Below are 23,560 nucleotides of genomic sequence, written 5' to 3'. Positions count from 1 at the left end.
AGGACAATCAGTGCAATTAGCAAAACATGATGCTGTAATTTATGGAAGCTTTGTCCTGCTGTCCGCCTGATTGTTTGACTGCTTTGACCGGCTGGTTGGCTTGCTGGCTGACTGTATTTGTGGAGTAGGTGGGGCGGGTATGTCAGCTTTCCAGGCCGGCTGATTGAAGCCACCAGGTCTCAAATAGTTGTCCCCCGCCTTCTTCAGACGCCTGTTTTTATTCACTGTTTGTTTCCAACGCCACCAGAAGTCATTGCCATTCAAATAGGCATGTTTGCGAGACAGAGGGAGGATTTTAATTCTGGAGCCAGAGTGCAGCATCCTCCCAATGCTAGTGATTCACCCAAACACACCATGGTTTAGCACTCTGTAATTACATCTTGCTTTGTGAAGAAGTGGGTAGGTGGTGGTGAGGGGGGGATAATACAAACCCCCAAAATGGTGAAACCTAGTCAGAAAACACCCCACATTCAGGTTTCACATGCCTTGATCTGAAACACGCACATTGTCCTTTATCTAACTGGGAGTGGGTGTGAGTGTGTGTACATGTGTGCAGGTGCGTGCTCATGTGCGTATGTGTGCAGATAAGTGTGGCTCCTTCTCATTTGACGTGCCTGGGTTGGCAGAATGAGCTCACCGGCACCAGCCTCCATTAGTCCCCGTTGGGGTCTCGTCTTTGAACAAGGCTACCTCGCTGATCGCCACATGGGATGTTGTCCTCAACCTCAGCGCCTCGCCACATCCCACACTTTGGATGTACTTAGCGCCTGCCTGGATGTTGGGCCACCTGGACGGATAGGCGGCGGAGGTGTTTTCATCCACCTGATCGAGCACTTAAATGCAGTTGCCGTAGACCTCCAGGCAATGGGGTGGGCAGCAGTGAGAGAGGAGCAGTAAGAGGGCTGCAGTTGGTAAGGTGCACGCGTGCGGGTCACAGCGAGTCCGATCGCCTCCCCCCGGCGCCCACGCCTCTCCATTCCGCCTCTGCTCCTCGTCGCCCGGGGAGACGAGGCGGCGTGACGCGGGCCTGTCCGAGCGGAGCCGCGGAGGTGGCCAGCGGAGCGCCGCTGCGAGTCGTTTCCCGCCTCAAACGAAGGACGCGGGAGGACGTGGGGGGGGGGGGAGAATTGATGGAAATGAGAGAGGCGGGGGGTGATGTACACTGGGGAGGAGGAGAGGGAGGGAAAGAGGAGCCGACGCCAAATCTGATGGAGAGGGTGAAGGGGCTGGGGTGGACTGGATGGAGTGTGGAGCAGTCCGACCAGATGCTGGCTCACTATCGTTTCTGTCACCATGGATGTGTTGATGGTCCCCTTTTTAGAGCACTGAGTAATCACTCGTTTCTCATCCCTCTTTCTGTCCTCTCTCTCCGTTTCTGTCTCTGTCTCTCTCTCTCTAGGACCTACGAGAGGTTTGGCTCAATTACCCTCGTCACCCACTGCAGGTTTGTCCACATTTATTCCCCATTTTTCATGCTCTCCCCGCTTCAGATACAGTACACAGCCATGTACAGTGTATTATGTATTGAAGGCAATGGCTCCAAATATTTCTCAGGCTGTACATTTTGCATTTGTTGACCAGCCCAAGCCCACAGACTGACTCTCCAGCACACAAACACATTCAGAGGAGCAAACACAAATATCAAAAAGACATGCACAGATACAGACATCAAGTTTTTCCTTCTGTGCATGTCTTATTTTGTATGCCTTTGCCCCTCTGAATGTCAGATGTGTATGCCTGCATGTCTGTGTCTATCACAAGACGCTCTCTCTCTGTCTCACTCGTTGCCTCTCTCAAACACTTTTCTGTCGCTGTCTAACACTCCAACATACACCTCTCTCTCTCTCCCTCTCACTCTACTTGCTTTGCATGATCTGCCCGGAAACATTGGGAGTGGAGAGAAGGGTGTTTGTTTGAAATTAGGATTTGGAGGAACAGATCAAAGATGCTGTAACAGGATTACAGTCCCAAATCACATGGGGCCTCAAGGGACCGTCAGGCTGCCTTCCCCTCACTGATGTGTGTGTGTGTGTGTACGCACGCCGTCTTTTCAACTTGTCCCCCTGATGCCTGCGCGCGTGTGGCACGTCTGTCGAAGTGTTCGCACATGTACGTCTTTTGCATATACATGTTTGACTCCAAATCCCTTTGAGAGCTTGCGTGTGTGTGTGTGTGTGTGTGTGTGTGCCTGCGTGTGTTTCCGTCTGAGATTAAGAAAGCTGTTTCAACACACTCACGCTTTCCAGTGAGCCACTGTCAATCCGTTTCCCATCAAACGCCACACACTCAAATGAGCATCATTCTAATGCGATCATTACACACGTCCTGCTCCAGCAGTGTGTCAGCCTGTGGGTGGAACAGGTTAGATGGCCTTTCCAGGTATGGAAGTAGGACGGCAGATTCAGGATCAGCTATAACATTTAAATAGACCCAGCCCAGCTGGACCCTGTCCTGGAACAGCAGTCCTACTATGACATGTCACGTAGAGGCCACACCCATTTCCAGGGGCCAGTTGCATCAACTTAGTTTAAGTTAGCATCAAACATCAACTTAGTTTGTCTTAAATTGTCAGGTTAGACTTGTGTAATTAAGCCTGTCTGTTGCCTACATAGTAAGACTGACTTAATTTGAGGTAGAAAAGTTAGCCACCCGTCCCCAAGCTTTGCGGTAAGGACTTAGTTGCTATGCCAACGATCTTTTAGTAGAAAAATGAATTAAGTTGGTTAATTTTAACTGCAGACATTTTTACCTGGGGTCTGCTTTTTCCACTCAAATGTCATTTTATTAAAAAGTGAGTAGATGACAACAACTCGCTTAATCAACGCTAGCTATCTGCGTTGGAGTTAATAAATTGAACTACCGTTGGGGTTAATTTAAGGTTATAAACGCATACACTATTTGTTAATAAGACAACTTCTTCAATATAGTATTCCTCCTACAGGTATAGGTTTGCAGCAGGTTTAAATGTATCAATCTTTAGACGTTGTGTCGCTGTTTTGTCCATCCAAGTTTCTTTTTTTACCCATAGTGCAAAGCGCAACAGGCTATCTAAGTCTTACATTAGTCACTCTGGTGAAGCTTTATCCAACAAAAACATTGAAGTGTCTTTGGCAAGTCGGACTTAAAGTTACATTTAAGTCTATTTTTATGCAACTATGCCCTAGGTCTATAAATGTTCCACCAACGTAAGCTCATACCCAACCCCTCAGACCACCGGCGTTCTCCTGTCGGCTCTGAGAATCCCCCTCCCCGCGGCAGCTTGCCAGGAGGTTGGGAACTCACAACGGTGTGGGCGGGCACCGCCGTCGCTCGCTCGGAAGGCTCATTAGAGGGTGCAGGCCCGAGGTCGGGGCGCCCCGCTGTGGCCCCGGCATGGTCGCCCGTGGGTGGCCTCGTCTCCGGCTCGTCCTGCGAGCCTACGGCGCCTGTGCAGACAGCTGCTCTCTGAGCGGATGGATGAAGATAGTAACAGGGCCTCAGTGACCTTTTGTTGTGGGATTGTAACCCACCACCCCCCACCCCAACTGTCTTTCTGGATGATTACAGTAGCCTACGGGTAGAGAACCAGCATCACATCCAGGGGCTCTGCTTCAAGGCTTTTTTTTCCTGACTAAGAAGAGAGGGCTGATACCAATTAGGTATGGTGTGTTCTGTAGGGTGATGTGTTGATGTCAATTAGCTTCCCTGCTTGACACTTGGTTCCTAATACTACCAAGTAACAAGTGAGGAACAGTCCTTGATTGAGTTTGATACACTCTTGTAGCCAAGAACAGAGGGTAGCAAAATGGTGAAGGCTCACAGTCCTAAACTAGCCCTATACAGAGCAGGCCCCTGGTCTTGCTAATAACCAGTAATTGCTTTTCTCGCCAGCGCAGTATGTTTAGTAGTCAGGCGTTTTCATCTGGTGTGCATGTGTTTGCGTCACCGTCGATGTTGTGGGTTCTGCACATAAACCTCCTATTAAATAGACCAAGCATCAAAGCTGTTTTAAGATGACGTCCCGTTTGTTTCTATGGAAAGCTCTCTTTGGCACATAAAAGTTTGCAAAACCTAGCTATGGTCAGCGCCATGTTGAACGTCCGGCCCGTCCACTCTTGCTTAGTAGTGTGCTTCTCACTGTGCAGCTGAGCAGTTTCCATAGAAAGGAAGAAATCATCTTTAAAGACATTTGACGGTTGGTCTACTTCATATTTGGTGTATGGGCACGCACATCTATAGCCTCACACTTCCTCGTTCATCTCCTACTGCCTGTGGTTGGTGATGCCGGCTGGCATGGGCGGGGGGGCCTGTGTCTCTCTGTCGCTCAATACCAGTACAGCCCCCGTCTGTTGCCGTCGCCACGGACACAGGAAAGGGAAGTTGGCGTTTGCGCCAAGACGGCTTTGTTCTACAGAGCTCGCTCAAATGTTTCTTGGTCAACATGCTTTTTAAAATCTGGTTTAAAATTGTTCCCATCTCTCCAAACCAGTGTGGTTTCTCGGTTCTGATCTGAACATAAACCCCTTAATGAATGATAGATTTTTTGTCTTTGAAAGCATTGGTATCGGTGATATGGCCATCCCTGCCAAGGATCCTTCTGACAGGCGCGTCAGTCGGACCACAAGGTCACACCGCTTCTTCCTTCAAATGACTTCATGCCAACGCCCGCGAACGGCCTCTTCCTCAGCCACGCCGTCCACAGTGATGCCTGGCATTTCAACGCTCCCTCGCTAATTAAGGAGATGTGAGAAGTTGGAACCATGACATTACCCAAGCGCTTCCAATTAAAGTGCAACGTTTTAAAAATACCTTGGTCATGTGATTCCACAGTGTGTGGTAGGTTGAGCCAAGGGTTTTACGTGAGAACTGTGAAGTCCTTATTCTAGAATATTAACAGCTTTGCTCCAAACTTTGAGATTAGGTCTAGCTCACAATTTATCTGTGTGTACTCCAAGTGTAAATTGTTGCGGTGAAGCTGTTTAGAAGTTCAACGTTCTCCAAGTGCCTGTACAGCATTTGTATATATTTACAGCAAAATGATTCATGCTAACAGTGTTTCATTGGTTGTGGTTTCTCTTTATTTCTCCAGAAACTCGACTTAAAATGATTTTGCCCACTGTTAAGCCGACTTGTTTGCCAGAGAAGATGTCTTGGTCAAACTTAGTGTAGCAGAGACCAATTAGATGCTGTCTCCACTCAAATGAATTCACCCATATGGAAACTCCAGATTTAACGTGTGTTCACAAACATGCACTCATTTTCAATGTTTTCCTTTTTTCTAATAAGGATGTGAGCTGTAAAACACCATCCCTTTCGGAGATGTCTTGTTTGTGTAATGCACCACCAAAGCCACAGAACTAGCCCTGAACCTTGATCCACAACCCGATTTGCGAGTGCCTTAACATTTCAATTAGGCTCTTGCTAGATCCATCTGGGTTGGTTCATGTTTAGACTCTGGTTCTCTGACTGTCACCGATGTTGATAATTAACCAGTGAATCACAGATGTTGGTGTGGGTTTATTTTGTCAGTGACGTGACAGGAAAGGTGTCAACAGGAAATGATGATGGGCACCAGCACTGTGTTAACACCCATTTCCATGACAACTGCATGCACAGGATACACTCCTTTTGTGTCCAAGTACCGGTAACACATTTCCCTCAAAACCGTGTGTGTGTGTGTGTGTGTGTGTGGTCAGGTCCAGGAGACCCAGACCGACAGACAGCTGATCGAGACGTCTCCGGTGCTTCAGAAGCTGACAGACTTTGAGGAGGCCATCGGAGTGCTTTTCACACACGTGCGCCTGCTGGCCAGAGCCTTCACCCTGAGGACCGTAGGCTTCAACCACTTGACCTTGTGAGTACTCCTGGAATATCCACGCATGTGGAGTGTGTGCATGCATGCGCGTCATCCAAAACACGCGCCACGTTTCCGCGCGAGTCGTCCCAGCCGCTCTACGGGACGTGGTCCTCCCGGTGAGTTCTGCTCTCCTGCACTGGACCTCATCAATCTTCCCTCGTCCATATTTCTTCAGCCCCTTGGATGAGACATTTATATGAGTGTCTTGGGCATGCATGGCCAGAGAAGTCTGGTGATTCTCTGCCTGGAGATTGATAGGTTCTTTAACACATTGCTGGCCCCGTGCCTAATCCTGGAGCTTTTTCTGCCCCCTGACCGCCCCACGGGACTCAAAAGACCCTTTATCTGCTGCCCGCCTCGGGTTGTGAGGTCCGTGGCCCACTGCCCCCTGGGAAATTGAGTTCGAAAATGCTGTTGATTATACTTACTGGCTTTAGTCAGAGACCTCGGCTATAAATTCTACCCCTCGCTTGTTCTCTCTCTCTCTCTCTCTCTCTCTCTCTCTCTCTCTCTCTCTCTCTCTCTCTCTCTCTCTCACTCTCACTCTCACTCTCACTCTCACTCTCACTCACACACATTCGGTTGTCTTTCTCTTGCTGTTACTCTTTCTGTCTTTCTCTGTGGATTAATTGTGCTGTTTATTCCTCGAGGCACGTTCCCTTTCATTAAACCGTGCACATTTTTTTGTTCATAGTAAAATCTCTGATTGTTTGCGTTCCATTGACTTGGAAGCTTCAAGGTGTGTTGCCTACCAACGCATTGTTGCTTCTGTGTCCTCACGTTACTGCAGTGTAGGTTGCCATGGGCCTTAGACACCCGGGTCCAGTAGCAACTGACCAATGGACTACTTTTCTATCGAACACTTCATCCTAAGCGTTTGTATGTCAACCGGGTAACCACATCACCATGAATTTGAATATCAATCAAACGTCGGATGGTTCATTTCATTTATCATGGCATCAACTCCCTGTGAACAGTATGAATACAGCATTTCAACAACTACTCTATAGTAAAACGTGAGACAATAAGTATCAATGATGTACCTGGTCTGCATATGTAAAGAATACAACCTTTTTGCTACTTGATTATTATGTTGCTCATTCTCATTGGGTAACTATGCACCAGGCACCTCCTGGTGTGTAGGCACCTCCTGGTGTGTAGGCACCTCCTGGTGTGTAGGCACTTCCTGGTGTGTAGGCACCTCCTGGTGTGTAGGCACCTCCTGGTGTGTAGGCACTTCCTGGTGTGTAGGCACCTCCTGGTGTGTAGGCACCTCCTGGTGTGTAGGCACTTCCTGGTGTGTAGGCACCTCCTGGTGTGTAGGCACTTCCTGGTGTGAAGGGTTGAGAGGTTCCAGTGAAAGCTGCAGAAGCTTGCTGAGGCTTCACAACACAATACTGAGCATGACAGTTGTGCCAAATTAGCCTTGACAGCTCACCTACAATATTTAACTGTATTCAGTATGTAAGTAGTCTGTATTCAGTGAATGTCTTTAGATTTAACACAAAGACTACGTGTGTGTGTGTCAGAGCCTCTCCCTCTCATGGCCAATGCAGTTGAGGGGAGTGTTTGTCAAGGTTAGCTTCCTCTACTTGCTTTTTCACCCAGCACACTAATGTAGGCTATAGCTAAGTGTCTTGCATTGCATTAAAGATCAATATTATGAACAAGATTTATATGTATATAAATACATAAAAAGTGTATACATACATACATACAGTGCCCTCCAAAAGTATTGGAACAGTGAGGCCAATTCCTTTATTTTTGCTGTAGACTGAAAACATTTGGGCTTGACATCAAACGATGAATGTGAAACCAGAGATCAACGTTTCAGCTTTTATTTCCAGGTATTTACATCAGGATCTGATGCACAAATTAGAAAATATCACCTTTTTGTTCGAACCCACCCATTTGTCACGTGAGCAAAAGTATTGGAACATGTGACTGACAGGTGTGTTTTGTTGCCCAGGTGTGTCCTATTACATACATTATTCAATCAATAAATACCACTGAATGTCTACACTCAGGTTCAGATTGGGTAAGATAGGTTTTGTCTATGCAGACTGTATTCAGAGGTGAAAACAACATGAAAACCAGAGCGCTGTCTTTGGGTGAAAAACAAGCAATTGTGAGTCTTAGAGAAGATGGAAAATCAATCAGAGCCATTGCAGAAACATTGGCCATAGCCAGTACAACCATTTGGAATGTCCTGAAGAAGAAGAAAACTACTGGTGTACTAAGTAACAGACGTCGAACAGGTAGACCAAGGAAAACATCAGCAGTTGATGACAGAAACATTGTAAGAGCTGTAAAGAAAGACCCTAAAACAACTGTTAGTGAGATCAGCAACAACCTCCAGATGGCAGGAGTGAAGGTATCACTATCTACTGTTCGCAGAAGACTTCATGAACAAAAGTACAAGGGCTACACCAGAAGATGCAAACCACTCATTAGCAAGAATAATAGGAAGGCCAGGCTGGAATTTGCCAAAAAGTACAGAGATGAACCTCAAAAATTCTGGGACAAAGTTTTATGGACTGATGAGACAAAGATTAACTTTTACCAAAGTGATGGAAAGGCTAAAGTTTGGAGAAAGAAAGGAACTGCTCATGATCCCAAACACACAAGCTCATCTGTGAAACACGGTGGAGGTAATGTCATGGCTTGGGCTTGCATGGCTTCTTCTGGGACGGGCTCATTAATCTTCATTGAGGATGTAACACATGATGGCAGCAGCAAAATGAACTCGGAAGTCTACAGAAACATTTTGTCTGCCAATTTAAGGAAAGATGCAACCAAACTGATTGGCAGAGCCTTCATCATGCAGCAAGATAACGACCCAAAACACACTGCCAAAACAACAAAGGAGTTCATCAGGGGCAAGAAATGGAAGGTATTAGACTGGCCAAGTCAATCTCCAGACTTAAACCCTATAGAGCATGCATTTTACCTGCTTAAGAGGAGACTGAAGGGAGGAACCCCACAAAACAAACAACAACTGAAAGAGGCTGCAGTGAAAGCCTGGGAAAGCATCAAAAAGGAAGAATGCAAAAGTTTGGTGACGTCAATGGGTCACAGACTTGCTGCAGTTATTGAAAGCAAAGGATTTGCAACTAAATATTAAGTCTTATTCCTTAAATATGTTTTAAGTATATCTGTTCCAATACTTTTGATCACATGACAAATGGGTGGATTCAAACAAAATGTGATATTTTCTTAGTTGTGCATCAGATCCTGATGTAAATACCTGGAAATAAAAGCTGAAACGTTGATCTCTGGTCTCACGTTCATTATTTGATGTCAAGCCCAAATGTTTTCAGTCTACAGCAAAAATAAAGGAATTCGCCTCACTGTTCCAATACTTTTGGAGGGCACTGTACATACATACATACATACATACATACATACATACATACATACATACATACATACATACATACATACATACACACACATACATACATACATACATACATACATACATACACACACATACATACATACATACATACATACACACACACACACACACACACACACTCTTATACATATATATATATATATATATATATATATATATGCCGCGATGGCCTCACAATTTCAGTCAGAAGTCAGAACTGTGTGCCTACATGAAATGAGTATGAATAGGATTTTGATATAGATTGATTACATATTTCAAATCACTCAAGGTTGTATATTTACCTTACTTCTAATGTCTGCTGGCTAACAAAAACTGGGCCCGGTCACAATATATTCATGGGCCTTGTTATTCTTGCCATATTGTTTGGATTAGCTTTATGGAATGCAATGCATAATAAATGTGAAAATTGTAGCTTCAGCCAACTAGGAATTATGCGATCAAACTAGCGATGCATGCACTGTGACGTCATCACCAAGTGTGAGGTCCTCCTTCTGTTATTGGTCGTGTTTATTACCAGTCCTGCGACACCCACATATATTGGATTGATATCATTTTACTGTCAAACCTTTAGATTTGGTTATCACAATGTGAAGTATATTTAATCAAATATGACAAAAAAGGCTCCTCAAAACCATAACCTGCCCTGCTTTTTAAGATGCAAGAGCATCTAGAAATATGTCGCCAGGAAAACAGTCTGAATCTGATAACCCGGGCATTTGACGTGGATTGTTATTTGGGCGTATGTGAAGCCCTCGGTGACATGCTTGCGTGTAAAAAGGGCTATACAAATACATTGGATTTGATTTGTTCAATTTAAACACAAAACAACAGCTAGGATACAAATGATTGGTCAACATCATTTTCAAGCCAACTTAGATTCACACTGTCCTCTGCCATTCAGTTTCAGCACAGTCAACGGGATGCATCAATGACTGGGAGCTGTCTGACACATAATACATCAGTTGCACTTGTCTGACGGAAAGATACCTTAAGAAGCTTAATGTCAAGCTTGTGGAGAAAACGGATATAGATAGATGACATCAGAGGTACTTGACTGAAACCAAGATGAATGAATGATTGAATGGTGAGGTCACCCAGCTGGCCGGCACATCGTTAGGGGTCTCTGGCTCGGAAACAGGTAGACTGGATATAGCACGCATGCGCACACACACTACCGAGAACCGTATTTTTCAAGAAACAGAACTCCCAGAGAGCAGAACTCAAGGGGGAGACCTTTATAGGATGAATCGAGTCGTTGTCTTGGAAGGCCCAGTCCTTATCGCTTGCTTCAGGGGGCTGTTAAAGGTATTTGAGATCAAAGTCAGTCTGAATAAAGACTCCGGGCTCCACACTTTACTCCAATTTCACCGGGTTTTTCCTGCAGCATTGTGCCTTCTCTGTCCAAGTGAAGGAGGGTGCATGTCTCTGTGCCTTTCACATGGAAAGTGCTTTATGTGTTTTGACCTGTGCGCCCTCTCTCCCTTCGATCTCTCTCTCTCGCACGCACTCAACTTCCCCATCTTCTGTGCATGCTTCCGATCTCTCCTCTCATGCACACCAACAAAAAAGACGCACAAAAAGAAACCGTTCCCATATTGCGTTCAATAGTATGTTGTGTTAAGCACAGCTGAGTAATGTGTGACGATCATCCGGACATGAGCTGTTGACTTGAGCTGTTTGGAAAGGCTGGGCAGTCGTCTGGAAGCAGAACCAATAGCAGCACCTAGAAGAATGAAATACACAAAGAAATAGCTCCAATGGATTTTGGGTTGGCACTTTAGAGTGGTCTTGAAAGATGTTGAACCCTTGGTGGTGCAGCGAAGGCTGCCTTGAAGAGCACCATACTAGTCTTCTAAAGATCCTACTGCACATCAGCCTGTTTCAGTGAGAGACTATGTCTGTGGCATCATTCAATAACAGAGGTTCAATGACAAGGAGGTTTAGACTACTCTTACCTTGACTGGTTCATAAAGAACGCACGTGTGTTAAAGTGAAATAATCGTACTTTCATTCTCTCAACACTCAACCACATGACCCAAGTGTATTGTGGTATAGGTTTCTCGTCATGACAAGCCCTGTGATCATTCCAGTATTAATGTGGGGACTGTACAGCATACTCCTTCCCAAGCCTGCCTAATAAACCATATTGAGGGAGGGGGAGAGAGGCGACCTTTCTTACACCAATACATAAAAAGCACCAGTGAACATTAAAGGCCCTAGTGCCTGAGATGGAGGAGGATAAACTCTGACCTTTGTTTGATGTCAACTCCTGCCTTTACTGCTCCCACACCCACCTGGTCAGGGCGTGCAGTCGTTCAGGATCTGCATGTCAGTGAGGGCACACTCACTCACACTCACACACACACACACACACACACACACACACACCCGACTGCCGCCTGTGTGCTGCTGGCCCTGGCAGAGCACCAGCCTACATCTGCAACAGTGATCTATAATTCTGTTTAATTAAAGAGTACTGTAGCACCGTCCGCCATGCTATTTCTAACGCTACAGACCCTGTCCAGCACACGGGCTGCTGTTGCGCACAGCACTCACTGTACTGCATACTGTACAATACCCTCAGGCTAGGGTTAAAGGATTAAGAACATGGATAACTGTACTTCAAGGTCATTCAACCCGAGAGATTTTGTGTATCTCTGTGTCAGAGATATAGGGGGTGTGTGTGTGTTTGTGTAGTTGCATCACGTCTGTAAATATTACAGGCCCCTATCCTCAAAATGCCAATGTCATTGATCCAAGGCTCGTGTTTCATTACATTTTAATTGAGTATTTTCACTGCAGTGTTATGCAGACCGCCAAGGTAATGGCCTCTAGCTTCTTACTGTGTCTGCCTCCACGTCTGTCTGCCTCTCAGCCTGCCTGTCAGGTCGAGGGCCTGTGCATCAGGGCTCTACCTGAAGTGTGTGTGTGTGTGTGTGTGGGTGTGTGAGAGAGAGAAAGAGAGAGAGAGAGGGTGGTGAGAGGGAAACTAAAAGCCTTCACAGATTAATATGTGAGTCTAATGCTACTCACGCCCCGAGGCTGCATACCTGAATAACCTCATCCCCGTTCTCCCACTCTCTCTCTCTGTCGCTCTCTCTCTCTCTCTCTCTGCTCCCTCCCCCTGATGCTTGTCCTCCATCTCTCTCCATTCTTTATCATTCTTTGCCCGTCCTCCTCGGTCCGTCCATCTCACCCCCATTTCCTTATTCCTCACCCCACTCTCCCTCTTGTTTATGCCTCTGTGTCGTTCCATTTGCCCCCCGGCCCCCTCTTCAACCTGCTCCTTCTTCTTTTCTACCATCTTACTGTATTTTCCACCCCACTCCTCTTTCTTCTCTCTCAACCCCTTTTCACCATGTTGACCCACACCCACCCCACACACACACCTATCCATAACCCCAACCCCTCCCCCACTCGCTTAAACCACATTTACTGTTTGTTTACTCTACCCCTTACTGCTTTTTCTCCATCCTTATCTCTCTTATGTCTCCCCCCTCTCCCATCCTCCTACTTTTCTTCCCCAGGGGCCACAACCAGAGGATGGAGTTCCTGGGAGACTCCATCATGCAGCTGGTGGCCACAGAGTACCTGTTCATCCACTTCCCGGACCACCACGAGGGGCACCTGACGGTAAGGGGGGCGTGGCCACCCCGGGTCACAGCACTTGATAGCACGCGTGGGGAACCCCTGCATGAGGTTTACTTCTGCCGTACAGTGTCTCCATGGTAGCGCACGGCTCTGGAGTGTGGCTCATCCCACGTTCATCGCGACCTCGTGTGACTGAAACACGCTCCTTGGAATGCGGTGGGAGGCCGCATCGGCCCGCGTCAGCGTCATTAGCTCTCCTTATCCCCTTGTTCGTGTCCGCCTCAGTTCTTCCTTTCTTTCTGGCGCACTCTCTGTCCTGCCTGATCGTTCTCCCATTCACAGCCCCTTCCTAGGCTTTTCACCCGACATCTCTCTTCATTATCAAGACCGTCGCAGGCAGTGAGTTATGGTCAATCTTCAATGACTGCCCATGGCTTTTGTACATACTCTCCCTTCATCTTTCTTCAGCTCCTCTCTCCTCTCTCTCCCTTATTATTGTGTTGGAGGGGCCTGAGAGAGAAAGGTGGATGCTGTCGCGACAGGAAACTGCCTTCCCCCTAATGACAGGCGCTTCACATTTATCTGTGAAGGTGTGTGTGTGTGTGTGTGAGACCGAGAGGGAGGCAGTGATTCTGAGTGGACGAGAGAGAGAACACGCACGTCGTGTTTAATGCGTGTGCTAGTGGAACTCCAGAGAAGCAATGGCCTCCATGCACCACCAGGGCTGTACTGGAAGTGATGCGGCAAAACCATTTCAGTTCCTTCAAAAAAAAGAAAACAAAAGTTTTGTGTTATTTATTCCTTCCTTTCGTTTAGCTTTTTATTCTATTCCATCATCCACTTTCCTGAGCGGCCGTATGACTGGCCTAACTACAGGAGGACAGTTGAAGCATGTGCTGTTAGCTATGTAGTCGTTGGAGTGTGACATCACAGTATGAAAGGCTCCAGCGAAGCGTCACTAAAGCATTGAGAGCTCTGCGTATGCTGCAGCAGCCCGGAGGAGAAGCAACCCAAATGGAGCTCAAATTGAAAAGTGCTCATTCAACACATGTGTGTGTTTCCCAACGAGGGCATTTGTGTGTGCGTATGAGTGTGTGTCTACATGTGTGTGTAGTTGCCGGGATGTTGTGTGTACCTGTGTATTTCAAGACCAAGGCAAGACATCTGGTAGAATTCCATCTCTTTTCCTCTTTCCCTCTAATCTCCCAGCTATATTTACCATATTTGTGGTTTTCTTTTAGATGGGGGGAAATGTACTCAACTCGCTCCAATACAGTTTTTATCTGCTCAGCTTTGAGTCCAAATGTAAAATTCAGGAGCTCAATCCACCTGACAACACAGGGCTCTGTCTCCAAGCTTTGTCGTTTGGTATGTGTGTGTGTTTAGGCTGGGCATGCACTTTTACCTCCGTTTGTTGATTTTTTGTTGTGATGTATTTATTTGCGTGTGTTTGCGAGTAGCTTCTGCGGAGCTCGCTGGTGAACAACCGCACCCAGGCCAAGGTGGCAGAGGAACTGGGCATGCAGGACTTCGCCATCACCAACGACAAGACCAAGCGTCCCCTGGCCCTACGCACCAAGACCCTCGCTGACCTGCTGGAGTGTACGTGTCTGTCTCTCTCTCTCTTTTGATTTCACCACTTTTCCATGTTGCCAAAGCAACACTACGAATACCTGTGTATGTATGTATGTAGATTGCTCCAGTGATTTCACCAGCAAAGGTTCTTTATACTGGCTCGTCATTGAATTGTTCGCCAGGATTCGCTGACGTCATCCAAGTCACTTTGTCTTCCAATTCACTGAACCCTCAATTCAGTTTGCCATGAGACCTGAAGAAATAGACACATATAAACAATATTACTGTGTTTGTTTATTTTTGGGGGGAATACTTTTGTCTTCCGCGTAGGTAATATTTACATGTTAGGAAATGTTGTTTTCTCTCCACATCCTAAATGTGTTGGTGATGGTCTTTCTCGGAACAGAGGTTGAGTCTGTAAACCAAATATATATAAAGAATTTGGACAGAGTCTTAAAAACAAAAAAAACATATCAGATCATTTGCTAATATTTTTCATTTTGGAGTTCAAAGTCAAGTCTATGTGGAGGATGGCTATTTGCCCTCATGGCCTTCGAGTCCAGAGTGAGGGCTAAAGTTGGTTCAAGTGGAAAGTGACGAACATCCAGCTGCGCTTCAAAGACCAGGCCACAAAAGGATCTCACACACACAAGCACGCGCACACACGCATACACCAGAGCATGGAATCAAATAGAAAAAGCAAAGCCAAAAATGTGCATACACGTACGTTTTTAAATGGCGTTCCTGACGATGCAAACGGCAGCTTGCTTACTCTGAGGTGCTTTTGGTGCTCCGTGTGTGTGTTCACATGGTGAGGAACGGTGTTTGTCACCTCTACTAACACTCACCTAACTCTCTGCCATCACTCACCATATCACTCTCACATGCTTTTTATCTTGCTTTTGTTCTTCTTTCTCTCTCTCTCTCTCTCTCTCTCTCTCTCTCTCTCTCTCTCTCTCTCTCTCTCTCTCTCTCTCTCTCTCTCTCTCTCTCTCTCTCTCTCTCTCTCTCTCTCTCTCTCTCTCTCTCTCTCTCTCTCTCTCTCTCTCTCTCTCTCTCTCACTCTCTCGCTCTTTCTTGCTGGCCCCTCCTTCATTCAAAAACTTTATTTTGACCATTCAAAAGAAAATGAAAAAAAGAGAAAGGAAACCTTCGTGTTATTACATACCTTTGAGGAAAAGGAAACATCCTTTCATGTGGTTTCCCCTCTGCTCCTTTTTTTAGTTTGTATTGTTGTAACTCCTGTCTCCTCTCTCTTTTCCCTCCCTTTCTCGTATAGCTTTCATCGCGGCCCTGTATATTGATAAGGACTTGGAGTACGTGCATACCTTCATGAATGTCTGCTTCTTCCCTCGTCTGAAGGTGAGTGCCAGTTCGTGCCCAAGGCCACCCCCCCTCCCCCGCCACGCTTTGATCAATGAGCACTTAGAACGAGAGAGAAAGAGAAACGCAGATGGGGAGTAAAAGCTAAAGCGCTTATGGCGCTAGCATTGATGCAGGCGTGAGGTGGGTGCTTGACTTTGGTCTTTAAATGACGGGCTCTAGCATCCTACGGTCTATCCTTTTTTTTTTCCTTTTTTCGCCAGCCTTTGATAGGAAACTGCTAGCTGCTTGTTAGCTGCATTGCTATCGATCCCCTCGTTTTGAGAAGTGTGTGTGTGTGGCTTGGGTTAAGGTGGTGTGTTAAGGATGGCGCTGAGGGGGAGAAGGAGTCTTTTTCCACCGGTAAAACAGTCGCAGAGTAGTGTGGGCTCTCGTCAGTGAAGCAGTCTGCTGCAGCGTTTTGATGCGCCATGCTAATTGCCGTCTCTGGGGCCGTCTCCGGGGGGCTTGGCCAGCGTCTCAGGCGCCCAGCGGAGGGTACCTCATTTCCACTTTCAAAAGGAAGAAAGTTGTTCTCTCCTCTCAACTTCCACCCCCTCTTCTCTTCCCTCTGCCTGGATTCATCATGCTTTTATTATTATTATCTTTGGAGAATTATGGAGGGAAAAAAAGAAAAAAAACATGGGGGGGGTGATCGCTTCTTGTTTATTTTATTTTAATTTTGTTCCTGTGGTGTGTAATTATGTGTTGGTGTGCATGTACGTGCAGACTCAGGGGTGTGTGGCTGTGTGTGGGTGTATATAGCCTGTGTGCTGGTTTGGAGCAAATCGTTTCACTGCTAAAGGCAGAAGAGAAAGCTGTGGATGCCCCACTGAGAGGTTGAGGGGAAAGGACAGGGGGGGGGGGGGAGAGGGGGAGAGAGAGATGTAGAAATGGAGAGTAAAGGGGGGAAGTGAGTCGAGGGAGGTAGGAGGTTGGAAGCAGAGCCAGATCCACTCTTTGTACAAAATTTATAGGAACAGACAGTTCTAGATTCGAAGTCTCCCATTTTACAACAAGACTGCTTTTCTGTTAATGGAAGTGCTTTTAGAAGTCCCCTTGGATAAGAGAAACGTATCGGGGCCCATCCACCTGGGACCCTGCCCCTGCCTCTCCCTCTCCAGCAAGGCCGGATACACACGCTTTTGTCTTAAGTAGTCCGTGATTTGTACCGTCTCCCTAGGCTGAGATGGAGACTGCGAATGCAAGTAAGAGCGAAGGGGTGTGTAGGAGAAGGGAGCCAGAGAGGGGAGCAGACCAGTGAGAGAGGGTGGAAGAGATGGAGGGGGGGTCTGAGGGGAGAGGGGGGGGGGGGTGAAAGAGCTAGGGTGGGATGACATGAAAGTGTCTGTGGAGCAAGGCTGGGGATTTTGTAACTGTGGACCTACTGCTGTATTTTGTGTATTTATTTTGTGTGTGTGTGTGTGTGAGCAGGAGTTTATTCTGAACCAGGACTGGAACGACCCTAAGTCCCAGCTTCAGCAGTGCTGCCTGACGCTGCGTACCGAGGGCAAGGAGCCAGACATCCCCCTGTACAAGTGAGTCCTTCTGACCCACACAGCCTGTTACATACAGAAACACCCTGTACACACAGAAACATGCTATACATGCATCCACATGCTGTACACACACAGTTCACTCTAGGTCCTGCCCTTTGACAAACCCTCACTCCACACTGTGCCAATGCTGGAATCTATCACTACAATCTATGAGAGTGTGTAGATTTTCAACGCAAATGCTATTTTAAGATAATACAATAGATGCCCCCCATCACACGCACACACACACACACACATACACACACGGACGGACACTTTTTCACCTGTCACTTTCTCTTTCCTTCCCTTTCCGCCTCTCTCTCCATCTCTTTGACCTGTGGGGGCTTGTTAATGTAACAGTCAGCCCCCTGGTGATTTGATTGTTCCTTGTCACGTCAGAGACACCTTTGGCTTAGTCACCGAGGTGTCGGCAGATGCAGCCCGGCGCTAACCCGTTCCTCTGCAGCCACCCAGCTATTGATTAGATGCACTGAAACACGCGCTATCACACCCAGTAGGCTCCAGGTTCTCTTCATCTACCACCACCCCATCAAATGTTTCCGGTGGAATCAGCATTCTGGCCCCTTCCATGGCTGTCACAGATCATCACAGGTCATGAGTGGGGTTGTCTATTCTGGTCCTTTGTCTGTGGGAGTCTGTGGGTGGGGGGGTGGGGGGGTGTCTATGGGGGTGGATACGTGTGTCTGTAACTGGTCTGGCAAGTGTAAACCAGGCTGGATAAAGACTTCAAAAGTAGGTTAACGGAGTCCAGGGCTCTGAGCTGTAGGGAAGCTCAGGACTGGACCCCTCTTCAGCAATGTAGAGGAGAATGGACCTCACTGTACCAACATGACCAGTAGGGTACAGGAGAATGGACCTCACTGTACCAACATGTACAGGAGATGGACCTCACTGTACCAACATGTACAGGAGATGGACCTCACTGTACCAACATGACCAGTAGGGTACAGGAGAATGGACCTCACTGTACCAACATGTACAGGAGATGGACCTCACTGTACCAACATGACCAGTAGGGTACAGGAGAATGGACCTCACTGTACCAACATGTACAGGAGATGGACCTCACTGTACCAACATGTACAGGAGATGGACCTCACTGTACCAACATGACCAGTAGGGTACAGGAGAATGGACCTCACTGTACCAACATGTACAGGAGATGGACCTCACTGTACCAACATGTACAGGAGATGGACCTCACTGTACCAACATGACCAGTAGGGTACAGGAGAATGGACCTCACTGTACCAACATGTACAGGAGATGGACCTCACTGTACCAACATGTACAGGAGATGGACCTCACTGTACCACCATGTACAGTAGGGGTACAGGAGAATGGACCTCACTGTACCAACATGTACAGGAGAATGGACCTCACTGTACCAACATGTACAGGAGATGGACCTCACTGTACCACCATGTACAGAAGGGGTACAGGAGAATGGACCTCACTGTACCAACATGTACAGGAGAATGGACCTCACTGTACCAACATGACCAGTAGGGTACAGGAGAATGGACCTCACTGTACCAACATGACCAGTAGGGTACAGGAGAATGGATCTCACTGCACATGTCTAACCCCTTCACCTTCCAACCACCCACATTACCCGAGGGCATGGTGGGATAGCAAAACACATGACACCCACACACACACACACACAGCCATTACGATGCACATGTTCTCCCTATTACAGCAGAGGCCTATGCCATCAGTCTCTCAGCAGCAACCGACACCAGTCCTCAGACCAAAATGGAACCCCTGTTGTGTTAGCCTTGGCTCCCTCTTAACTGCACTCAAGTTTGTCTTTCGCACTCTTATTTCCTCTCTCTCACTTGTTGTCATGCTTGCACACTACGCCACTTAAAGCTGACGGCTCCCCTAATGTCTTCCTGAATTTCTTGTTTCACCTCCTTTTCTCATATTTTTTTGGAGCAACGCTCTCATTCCAAGTGACATTTTTTTCTTCTTCCCCTGTCGAGATTTGATTCCGTCTTGCCTTGTTGCAGAGTTTGTGCTTGTTCTGCATAGGCCGAGTACTTGTTCATTTGTAAGTGAGAAAGAGAATTGAATAATTAATAAAGTGCCATAAGTGACCACATTGCATTAAAAATGAATAGGTCTCCTGAAATAAGTAAATTGTCTGTCAATAATTTAGGGGACTCAAGCCTGTGTGTGCGGGGGGTGTTTATGCAAATGTTAACATTTCAAACCAAACTTGTTTTGTTTGCAGACTTGTATTCCCCTTTCCCTGCTGAAATGGAGCCCAATTGATAGACGAACACATTCTTAAATGTTTCATATGAAATAACTGTTATCTTTTGTCGTCTTGTTGTTGTGTTGTTACATGTTTTCACTCTGTGAGCCGTTTGTCCCTCCCTTTCTTTTCCTCCCTGCACTTGTTGATGATTCTGTATTGTAGCCACACTGCACCTCTTCAACGCTTGAAAGGATATCCTGTAGAACATTGTCATTCTCCAATATGAAGCCTTTTCTCCTAAACTCGTCACATGTGGCACAACGCACATCTTCACCATCAGAGGATGATTGCAGGGGCCCCTTTCTGTGGCTCATCGGGCCCTCCAAAAGCGTGTGTGTACTGTGGAGGCACGGTTGCGAATCAAAAGACCCATTCTCCTCCTCAGCAAGCCTCCAGAGACAAATTATATTTGCTCCAAATGAAAAACTTTTTTTTTTTTTTTTTTTTTTTTTTTTTTTGGGGTTCCTTTTTTCTCTACAAATGTATTTCCTTCTGAAGGACAATGTCACGGAGCGTCCTTGAGCATTCTCATGTGTGTTATTAGATTTCTCTACCAACAGCCTCTATCCTCTTCTTTTTTTTTGTTTTTTTTATTCTCTCTTCCCTTCTAACCCCTTTATTCTTCTGCCGTGTGTTTTGTCACAGGACCCTTCAAACCGTGGGACCGTCACACGCCAGGACCTACACGGTAGCCGTCTACTTCAAAGGGGAGAGGATTGGCTGCGGCAAGGGTCCAAGGTGGGTAACTGTCGGGCTGGCTAGCTAGGGACTGCAGACAGGACCCTGGTGCATCCCTCTGCCCAGCTCCACACCCCAAAACTCTGCTGTCTGCTAATGGGCTGTAGAATAATGGCTGTGTTTTATTGATGGTGTTTATTATAGCAATTAAGGCCTCCTCTCTTGGTGGCCACTATCGGGAGAGGCATTATGCAGAATGAAAATGAATCGATTCATTATCGAATGGACATAAAGCGGTATTATGGAAACATCACTCGGGATGGGCGACTGGAGGGGAGGGACGAGAGATAGAGTGAAGTGTTCCTCTTCTTCTATCCTCTCAGCTCCTCTCCTCTTCTTCTATCCTCTCCTCTCAGCTCCTCTTCTTCTATCCTCCCCTCTCAGCTCCTCTTCTCTCTTCTTCTCTCCTCCCCTCTCCACTCAGCTCCTCTCCACTCAGTTCCTCTCCTCTCGGGCCCCCCTCCCTCTCCTCTGCCGTCCTCTCTGCCCACCTCCCAAGGGGCAAGGTTTTAGTTTGCCTTGTTTCTACCTTCAATAGGATTCAGCACTGAGTGACGAGGGTTAGGTTCTTCTTTTTTTGAAAAGGGTAAGGGGGGGCAAGGAAGGGTACCCCCCACCACCACCACCCGCCCGCCCCCAACCCTTGACTTAACTCGGCTGAGGAGAAGCCAAACATAAACCCATCAAACGTCTTTCACACACACCGTATACCACAGACCCCTTTTTTGTACTTAAAAGAGCGCTCGCCATCTCTAAGCTGGCGATAAGTTTGTCCCCGTCCATAGAATCTCTGGCTGCTTGCTGTTTAGATATTTACTAGTCTTAAGCCTCAATTCCACCCCTCTCTCTCACACACACAAACACTCAAACCGCTCGTCTGTGATCACAATGTGTAATGTATGCAGAGGGAGACCGGGGGATAGCATGCGTAAACAGGATCCATGCAGAGCAGCCCAGAGGCTTACCTTGCCGAGACTGATGCACCCAGTTACCTGGGATTGGGGTGGAGAGAGAGGGAGGGAGTCAGAAAATGGTGCGGTTGAGGGCTTTTTCAGCAAACACTTTCCTCTAATCCTCTGTCTTTTTAAGAACCCGTTTCTTTTTTTATCGCGCCACGAGAAAAAAAAGAAAAAGGCTTTTGAATATGCTAAAGACCCTTTCTCTTCTCTCTTTTGACTCCGTCTTTTTCATTCCAACAGCATCCAACAGGCGGAAATGGGGGCTGCGATGGATGCGCTTGAGAAATGTAAGTTGAGAAGTTTTTTTTTTGGGGGGGGGCATCTGTTTATTTCATCTTTGTTTCGTTTCTCGCTGGGATTGTTAGTAGCATGCTTCAGCGCCTGATACCAGCGCCATGTTGGGTATGTGAAAAACAACTGGCAGAGCTATGCCCTGTTGGCCCTCATGTCCAGAACAACAGGTCTGTTCGAAGCACCTACTTCAGAGCACAGACCTGTGTGTGTGTGTGTGCTTGGGTCTGCGTGGGATGTCCTCCAACCCACGTATGAACCCAATGCCAGATATCTCCTAGCCCACCAATGTCAACAGGCTTGGAAGGTGTCCGATCCAAAGTTTTCAGTTAGTTGAGTTTTGTGTTGGGAGCTAGAGGTGCTAGGTACAAGTCTCAGTCCACGAGGGCTCTTGTGTGGATGACGGTACGGCAGGCGAGACGGAGCGCTGGTCGTCTCCGACGCCGCTCTGCGCCACTCCTCGGCCATGTTTACCACGGTCACACAGCACTTACAAGGGAAAAAAAAAGCGGATACGGTTTCGTAGGCGCATTAGCCGTGCCAAGCTTTCTGCCGTGTAAAATGATCATTACGGGCCTCTCAGGATGGGACCTGTGCCTAATCCCTCCTGGCGTTCACACCGCGACGCCTCTTAGGATGCCATGCATATGCATGTGCACGAGTTAAACATTAGTTGTAGGACGTTTACAGATACACATACAGAACCGTTCTCCGCCTAATTAGCCGGCGCCAGGTAAAAATTGTTTTGCCACAACGGGCCCACAAAAGTTAGGAAGGGCAGAGGGGTCAGAGCTTTGATTTGGTTTCGGGTTCTAAACGAGGCCCCTGCCTCTATGTGATTGATACTGCATGTACCCCAAACCCTCGCTTTAGTTTTCTGTAAACCACCCTACTTCCCTCCCTCACACTGCTTTGTTCTCTCTCTCTTACTCCGTCTTGTCCTCCCTCGCTTTCTCTCTCCTCTCCTCTCTCTCCCCCCCCCCCACCTATTCTTTCTTCACTCCATCCTCCCTCCCCAGTGTATACCTCTTGTCATTGTGATTGATAGATGCTCATTGCTAGTAAATGAACATTTCTCCCCCTCATAAATTGCTGTTTCGTGTGACTAGATTAGCGATGCCTTTTAAAAGGTCAGTTCATTCCAAATCATCTCCCATCAGCAAGTCTCTGGCTCTCCCTTCCTTTCTCCTCCTCCCCCTCCCCTCCCTCCGGCACGATCCCTCACTCAGCCCTCCCTGACTTTTGAAGTAAATAAAAGATCCTTTCCAAAGAATTGCATGCCTCACTAAAACCAAACGTTTTCCTGAAGTCACCCGCCGTTCTGCTCGAGGCGGCCTACCACTGCTGAGTCCCCCCCCTCCCTTCTCAGCCCCTTCCCCTCTTATCTTCTCTTCCACACACACACGTGCCTCACAACAAGCTTTCCTCCCTCCTCTTCCTCTCTTCTGCCGTATGAGGTGTCTACGCTCCCCCCCACCAGGATGAGTCAGGGTTTGCAGGATGAGTCAGGGTTTGCAGGATGAGTCGGGGTTATGCATTGTCTGCTCGCTTTTGGCCAGAGTTCGCCTCCAGGGTTCCTGTGTTACAGCCATCTCTGAGCACACCGTGTTCTCTAGGATATGTAGACACGGTCGTATGACACCAAGTTTAGCCCTCCCATACACAAGACCCTTCCCACTTCTCATTCCGCCTCTCCATTCACCCTAAAACCGTGGGACCCGTTAAGGACGTGCATTGCGCGTTTCGATCGCCGCATTCCGGTGGCGATCGCGCGCACACACATTATTATTCCGTCTCGTCTCACGTCTTCCTCCCTCTCCTGATGCCTGCATGCTGGCAAACATGGCGGTGTCCACCGGATCCAAGATGCCTCCACTTTCAGGATTTGTTTCTATGATTAATTGAAGTCCCTCTTGGGTGGTCAGTGCGGTCCGCTGAAAGGAACGGAACTCTGTGTGAAGC

General features: G+C 47.3%; 1 protein-coding gene across 1 annotated transcript in view; it reads left to right on the top strand.

Moving 5' to 3' along the window:
• Positions 1–23,560, top strand: part of drosha (drosha ribonuclease III) — a 64,012-nt gene that overhangs the window by 36,998 nt on the left and 3,454 nt on the right. The window contains 8 exon segments of the mRNA XM_047023386.1: positions 1,400–1,444; positions 5,676–5,833; positions 12,785–12,890; positions 14,309–14,450; positions 15,703–15,785; positions 17,220–17,323; positions 20,256–20,348; positions 21,548–21,594. Of these exon segments, the coding sequence (XP_046879342.1) occupies positions 1,400–1,444; positions 5,676–5,833; positions 12,785–12,890; positions 14,309–14,450; positions 15,703–15,785; positions 17,220–17,323; positions 20,256–20,348; positions 21,548–21,594 (778 nt within the window).

This window comes from Hypomesus transpacificus, chromosome 8 (genome assembly GCF_021917145.1).
Source record: "Hypomesus transpacificus isolate Combined female chromosome 8, fHypTra1, whole genome shotgun sequence".
Taxonomy (NCBI): Eukaryota; Metazoa; Chordata; class Actinopteri; order Osmeriformes; family Osmeridae; genus Hypomesus; species Hypomesus transpacificus.
This window is presented reverse-complemented; position numbering and strand designations above follow the sequence as displayed.